At 45.0% G+C, this 7678-nt stretch overlaps 1 protein-coding gene across 4 annotated transcripts in view; it reads right to left on the bottom strand.

Annotated features, from left to right (window-relative positions):
- Window positions 1-5358: 5358 nt before the first annotated feature.
- Window positions 5359-7678, bottom strand: part of NSMCE2 (NSE2 (MMS21) homolog, SMC5-SMC6 complex SUMO ligase) — a 154037-nt gene continuing 151717 nt past the window's right edge. For all 4 annotated transcript variants that reach the window (XM_007661131.3, XM_007661137.3, XM_007661143.3 and 1 more), the window contains one exon: window positions 5359-5685. In XM_007661131.3, coding sequence (XP_007659321.1) covers window positions 5565-5685 — 121 coding nt within the window. In that variant the 3' untranslated portion in view covers window positions 5359-5564. The remainder of the gene's footprint in view (window positions 5686-7678) is intronic.

Here is a 7678-nt window from a genome sequence, read left to right as displayed (position 1 = left end):
TATGGAGTTTAATTTTCACTTTTGTAACGCTTAAATTCATCGGTTCTCGGCCTGGTCTTCCTCTTCACTAGTACTCTCTGTTTTTAAGCCTGCAGAATGGCTTCTCAAGTTCAGCTCACTTGGGCTTCTTAGACTCTGAATCTTTTGGGAGCCAGGCATCTTATCAAATTTTCAAACTTGTGTTTTTCCCCAGGCCTTAATACAGTGCTTTGCACACAGTAAGTGATTACTACTGCTAGTGTTAGGAGTACATCTAGGTTTTTGTTCCATTGCATCCTTCTCACCAGCTCCCCACACCTTTTCCAAGTTTGCTCTCATGAGTTTTGTCTTTGTTCTATTATTTCCTTCCTTCCCAATGGATCTTGAATTTGACCTACTCGTGACTGTACCCACCCTGGTATCTACTCACCTTTACATGCTCAAGGCAGGTACCTAGGAAATTATCCCCAGTACAACCCCAAAGTCTCTGTGACAATCAGGGGCGCCACCAAACTACAGCTATAACTTGGTAGTTAAAATCTCCCAACCCCTCCAGTCTTGACCCAAAACTGTTTTGATGAGTTGACCAAAGAAGACTTCCTCAGCCCTCTCTTCCTAGTCTGTAGATTTCAAATAGATTCCATTACCACGACGGTGCTCTCATTCTCTTCATCCTTCATTTCAACCCACACGCTCCCGACCCACCTCTCCTGTTTCCTGGGCCCTGGGCATGGGTGGCTATCCTTGGTGGTAGGTAGGGCAATAAGGTATCTCCTTTTCCCTATCTTCCCCGAACAATTCCTTTCGTCGGTGACATTATCTGTACTCTCTGCGGTCCCGTTTGTGGGCCGTGTCCACTTCTGCGAATCATACATTTTCCATTTCTTAATCTCCCTCTAACCTTTTTTGATGGGGCGCTATTATTTTCTACCAGTCATGAAAGAACCAGGTTTCATTATCTGTCATGTGGTTAGACTTACAGAAAAGGCAGAAACTAGTGCAAGCCCACATTAAAACTAAAACTAAAAAAAAAAAAAAACCCTAAAGACAGAGAATACACGAAGCTGTCACATGAAAAATCACTGGATATGAGGAAACTCAAGAGGTCAAGAAAATCTAGAACAGCTCTTGGAGATGGAGAGGTGTGAAGAAAATTCAGTCAACCTAAACATCATACAGCTTTGTAGGGAGGAAGATTCTGAATCATCAATGGATACCAACACTGACATAGGAAGACTGTGAGCTCCTTGTGAGAAGCAACCATGGCCTAGAGTATAGAGTATGGGCCTGGAAGTCAGAAGGTCATGGATTCTAATCCCAGCTCTGCCACTTGTCTGCTGTGTGACTTTGGGCAAGTCACAACTTCTCTGTGCTTCAGTTCCCTCATCTGTAAAATGGGGATGAAGACTGAGAGCCCTCTGTGGGACAGGGACTGTGTCCAACCTGATTATCTTGCATCTACCCCAGCACTTAGAACTGTACCTGGCACACAGCGCTTAACAAATACCACAATAATAATAATAATAATTACTATTATTATTATTAGGGATTGTCACTCTTTATTGTTGTACTGTATTTTCCCAAGTGCTTAGGACAGTGCTCTGCACACAGAAAGCACTTGATAAATGACTAAATGAATAAATAGTACATTTAAAACCTCCATTTCTGTTACTCCAAGCCCTAATTTTTTTCTGCTGTGGTTAAACTAAAAACAAAAACAACAACAACAACAACAAAAAAACAACCAAAAATATTCCCCTGGCCCTGGATCAATTTTATATAATCTTATAGGGCGATGGTGATGATAATGATAGAATTGGTTCTGATTAGGAAGGAAATCTAGAGAAAGGTGAGGAGGGTGGGAATGTTGTCCCTCTCCATTTGGTCTGAGGCAGCTGGTCCAGAGGGAATCCTGATGAGAGATGATCAATCCTGGGCAGCCTGGTACTTTGGGGATTGAGTCTGCCCTTAATGATGAAAATAAAGTTTGTCGAGTCTCTGACTTTGATTTTTGATACTGTTAGGTATAGGGTTTGTTTAAATCAGAGACAGTAAGGACTTCAGTTATTCCTCAGCCCGATTTCTTGCTCTACAACGGCATACTAGCACATTTTTAAAGACATGAATGTAATTTGAGTCACCGATCACAGTTCAGAGTGCATCCTCATTAACTAGGGATGGTCAGATAATGTTGGTGACACTTTGCATGGTGCTTCTAGGGCTAAAAGAAAGGGGTCAGGTTCCGAACAACACAAAAAAATGAAACTTTAAGACTATGATTTGTGGTGAGAAAAACATTATCGGGATTTTTGGTGGTTTGTTTTTTTTCATTTTAAATATCTGTTTAGCACTTACTATATAATAATAATAATAATAATAATGTTGGTATTTGTTAAGCGCTTACTATGTGCAGAGCACTGTTCTAAGCACTGGGGGAGATATACGCCAGGCACCGTACTAAGCATAGGAGTAGATACAGGATAATCAGGTTGGACACAGTCAATATCCCACACGGGACTCACAGTCTTAATCCTCATTTTACAGATGAGAAAACTGAGGCTCAGAGAAGCTGAGCGACTTGCCCAAAGCCCCCAGCAGACAAATGGCGCAGCGGGGATTTAGAACTCAGATCCTCTCTGACTCCCAGACCTGTGCTTCTTCCCACTTGGCCAGGCTGCATCTGTTTTTTTGTTAGAGCATAAAAGAAAGCACACCCAAATGAAAATGACTGACAAAATGGACTTCCAAATGTGTCTTTTGGTAGGGTTTTTGAACAGGTCATAATGACATCTGAATAACTTACCCATGGGATCTTTCAAATGACAAGATGGATTTTGATGTTGGCATCCTGCGCTCGCTACCAGCGCGAGACTTCCGAGTTCCTCATTTACATGATGAGATCAGAATTCCTAAGTAGAGGATAGTCCTAGGAAGAAAGATTTTGCCCGGAGGCTATAAGAAGTTTAGGAAACTGGATTCCAGAGTCAAAGGATGAAACAATGATTCACTCATGAACATTCATCGTGAATATTTCTAGATTAACACATCACGGTTCTTGAGGACAATTCCAGGGGAGCTTCGGTTCTCTCCTAGTTTTATTCGGTCCAAGCTGTTTACTCAACACTTCCTGGGTGCTGGAAAAAGGGCCAGGCTTAGGGCTTAGGGATGGCCTGTTCCCTCCTCCCCCATTTCAGGCTCCCTGAAACTGACGTTGGAGGAGAGAACACAGTGGTCCCCCAAACCAAAATTTTGCAAGATTTGGGCGCCACACTGGTAATCACGGGTTGTGCACACATCTGAAGGAATGACAAGTCAAAGCAGCCCGGAGGAGGCAGCTGTGCATATTCGAGGTTACACTCCCTCGTGACTCCAAAGTGAGTTAAGGCCCAGCTAGGAATGAGGCTGGGGATTGGTTCCTCAGGGCAGGGCAGGTTGTGTACACGACTCACAGTCTAAAGGGGAGGGAGAGCAGGTATTTAATCCCCATTTCTCAGGTGAGGAAACAAAGGCACAGAAATGTTAAGTGACTTGCCCAAAGTCACACAGCAGGCAAATGGCAGAGCGGGGGGATTAGAACACAGCTCCTCTGACTCCCAAGCCCGGGGCTCTCTCCATTAGCAGCGTGGCTCAGTGGAAAGAGCCCGGGCTTGGGAGTCAGAGGTCATGGGTTCGAATCCCGGCTCTGCCACTTGTCAGCCGTGTGACTGTGGGCGAGTCACTTCACTTCTCTGGGCCTCAGTGACCTCATCTGTAAAATTCATTCATTCATTCAATAGTATTTATTGAGCGCTTACTAGGTGCAGAGCACTGTACTAAGCGCTTGGGATGAACAGGTCGGCAACAGGTAGAGACGGTCCCTGCCGTTTGACGGGCTTACGGTCTGATCGGGGGGGACGGACGGACGAGAACGATGGCGATAAATAGAGTCGAGGGGAAGAACGTCTCGTAAAAACCGATGGCGACTAAATAGAATCGAGGCGATGTACAATTCGTTAACAAAATAAATAGGGTAACGGAAATATATACAGTCGAGCGGACGAGCACAGTGCTGTGGGGATGGGAAGGGAGAGGCGGAGGAGCAGAGGGAAAGGGGGAAAAAGAGGGTTTAGCTGCGGAGAGGTAAAGGGGTTGTGGCAGAGGGAGTAGAGGGAGAAGAGGAGCTCGGTCTGGGAGGGCCTCTTGTAAAATGGGGATGAAGACTGTGAGCCTCTCGTGGGACAACCTGATGACCCTGTATCCCCCCCAGCGCTTAGAACAGTGCTCTGCACATAGTAAGCGCTTAACAAATACCAACATTATTAGGCCCCGCTGCCATTAGGCCTCAGACCAGACTGTTTGTTTTTCACTGTTAAAGGTTTTCTGATTCTTATAATTGAAAAATCTATGTTACTGGTGACCGACTTCATAGGTGACTGTGGGCAGAAGATAAAAATGGGTGGCTTTCTGCCTCGAGCTAGCTATTCTCCCCCAGTTGTGAGAAGAGGTCTGGCCTGCAAAAGCTTTGGGAATTAGAGCTCAAACAATGGCCCACTTCTAACTTAAAACACCAAAGCTCTACAAGGTTGAGTAGATATACATAACTGGAACACTTAAGATAATACTCTGAATGCGTAGAGGGCTTTTATTTCTTCAAAACTTCAAAGCATTTTTACAATACTTACTTCATTTTATCATCTCAGAGCCTTTCCGAGATAGGGAGAGGCAGAAGTTATCCCAATTTTATAGATAAGGAAATCGAAACACGAAGGGGCTAAGCGACTTCTCGACAGCAGGCTCGGTCTAAAATCCAGGCCTCATGACTCCAGACCCATTCTGTTTCCAATAGACGATTCACGGTAAATATTATAGGGGTTATTATCGTCTTCATTTTTTGGGGGGTGTATCTGTTAAGCACTTACTATGTACTAGGCACTGTACGCTAAGTGCTGGAGTAGACACAAGCTAATCAGGTTGGACACAGTCACTGGGGCTCAAAGTCTTAATCCCCATTTTATAGATGAGGAAACTGAGGCGCAGAGAAGTGAAGTGACTTGTCCAAGGTCACCCAGTAACAGACAAGTGGTGGATTTGGGATTAGAACCAGGGCCTTCTGACTCCCAGACCCAGGTTCTATCCACTACCCTACTGCTTCTCTATGTTCTTCTTGAAAGAACATTGTATCATCCTGTTATCTGCCACCTTACTACTATCCTTTACCATGGTGCCAAAATAAAAGCTTTAATTATAAGAATCTGAAATTTTGCTATGAAAATGTAGAACTCTGTAAAAAAAAAAAGCATCAGAAATTATCTGAGGAATTTGAAATACAAAACAATGGCAATGAATGAACCTTTACCTTTTCTAAAATGCATAAAATGAAGATACAAGACTCCACAAAAATTTCAATGAAGCAAAATGCACTTTATTTACTAAATAAAACAAAGCAGAACAAAATCATTACTCAACATCTGTCATCCTCAATTTTTCCTACAAATGAAATATTTTAAGTAACAAGTTTTCCAAGTGGTTTAAAATCAGCATTTGCTCTTATACAATCCTAAGCAGATTTTCTTTGCAGCAAGAGTAGACACCGTTGCCCTTCAGCTTTATTTACTCTGACTGTCACTCATTCTTTTATTGCTACTCTCCATCGCTCTTTTAAAAGCTGGGGTTGGCACAAGATCCGATAACTTTACATCCGAGTGGCTGCAGCCAATTTTAGGACAGCTGTTCAGAGGGGGGAAAAAAAAAGATCAAATATGAATTATCATTAGAGAATTAATTTACCTAACAGTCATATCTAGTTCAGTATTTCATATTTGAACTGTATCCTAAATTTAGGGCTCGCAACTGAACAGTCTTTCTCAGTTAAATCTCCAAACGGAACCAAGTTATAAAAGTTTGGCGGGTTCTTCATTCCGAGAGCAGTGACAGCTGGCAGGCTTAGCCTCTTCTACGCAGCCAGTCAGTCAATCTTACTTATTGAGCGCTTACTGTGTGCAGAACACCTGCGCTAAGCGATTGGGAGAGTAAGATGTAACAGAGCTGGTGGACGTGTTCCCCGCCCATAACGAACGTACAGTCTAGAAGGGGAGACAGACATGGATAGAAAAAATAAATGATGGATACGGACATAAATGCTGTGGGGCCGGGAGGGGGGGATGAATAAAGGGAGCAAGTCAGGGAGACGCAGAAGGGAGTGGGACAAGTGGACAGGAGGGATTAGTCAGGGAAGGCTTCCTGGAGGAAATATGCCTTCAAGAAGGCTTTGAGGTCAGGGGGAGAGTAACTGTCTGATGGATGTGAGGAATGGAGGGCATTCCAGGCCAGAGGCGGGATGTGGGCGAGAGGTTGGTGGCAAGATAGAGAAATACAGACACCCAGAAAGGAGGGGAAAAGGCCCAGGGTATAAAGTAGGGAAACTGCTCCCTCCTCGGGATCCCTCCCAGAGGGAAAGCTGTTGTGGATGGCACGTCACTTATACACCCCGGTGACATCTGCTGGAGCACGGCCAATTGCGGGGGAGGGGCTGGGAAAGGAAGACGAGGTAGGGAAAGAGAGAAGGCCCAGAGTGCCTCAAGGAGGAGGGGACAGATGTGTGGAAGTGGAACTACCAAGGATAGACCTGTGGACGATGGTCCCATATAGAAGCTTTTTTGTTAATGGTATTTGTTAAGCAGTTACTATGTGCCAGGCAGTGTAGTAAGTGATGGGGTAGATACAAGTTAATCAGGGTGGACACAGTCCCCGTCCCACATGGGACTCACTGTCTTAATCCCCACTGTACAGATGAGGTAACGGGCACAGAGAAGTTGAGTGACTTGCCCAGTGTCACACAGCAGACAAGCGGCGGAGCCAGGATTAGAACCCAACTCCTGACTCCCAGGCCCGTGCTCTATCCGCCAGATCACGCCGCTTCTAGGAGCCGCCACGAGAAGTACAGCAGTGTCTCAGAGGGGCAGTATCTCCTGGGTTTGAATTAAAAACAAGTTCTTTTGGATCAAATTTAAGATTCGGTTTTACGAATACTGACGTCGTTGAAACTTTTTCTCTAGTAAATACTAGTTGTCTATTTGTAACTGAAGAGAGTGCCTGAGCGACTAGTGAGTGTAAAAGCTGCACAGGGATGGGGCTGGCAAGCACAGGCATTCTCTTCACTCCTCAGCAGCTTGTCCTCGGGGTGCGAGACTGGTGAGGAGGACCTCGAAGGCTTCCCAGGCCTTTTGTGGGAAACTTTTTGATCTACAAGTCATGGGATGGAGCCTCAAGGAAGCCTCAGTAAAGGGGCACGGAGACCCAGGTGTCAGAAGCTGGGCCAGGTGGCACCTGAAACATCCCACGGATCTTTAAAAATAGGATGCGTACTCTATCCATCTGCCCGGCAACTTCTGCACGCTGCTCTTTCTTGGGGCAGGACACCGGACAAACGATCTAACCGGCAGACCCCTGGGTTTGCCTCATATTGGGATGAAAGAAGAGGCGGTGAGTTAGTGGGAATAAAGGATTCGTGCTGAATTATGCATTTTTCTCCCTTTCGCCGATCTGAGAAACAGTCACGCTGCCTGTTAAAAATACGTTTCGTAAATGGACCCGACGAGCAGCCGTAAGATGGCACATTCACAGTTTTTCTTCCCCTGCATGTGACAGTGGATACACGCCTCAAGCTCATATCCAGACAGTGAATAATCTTTTGGATAGGGAAGTGGCAGCGAGGAGGTGG

This window comes from Ornithorhynchus anatinus, chromosome 4 (genome assembly GCF_004115215.2).
Source record: "Ornithorhynchus anatinus isolate Pmale09 chromosome 4, mOrnAna1.pri.v4, whole genome shotgun sequence".
Lineage (NCBI taxonomy): Eukaryota > Metazoa > Chordata > Mammalia > Monotremata > Ornithorhynchidae > Ornithorhynchus > Ornithorhynchus anatinus.
This window is presented reverse-complemented; position numbering and strand designations above follow the sequence as displayed.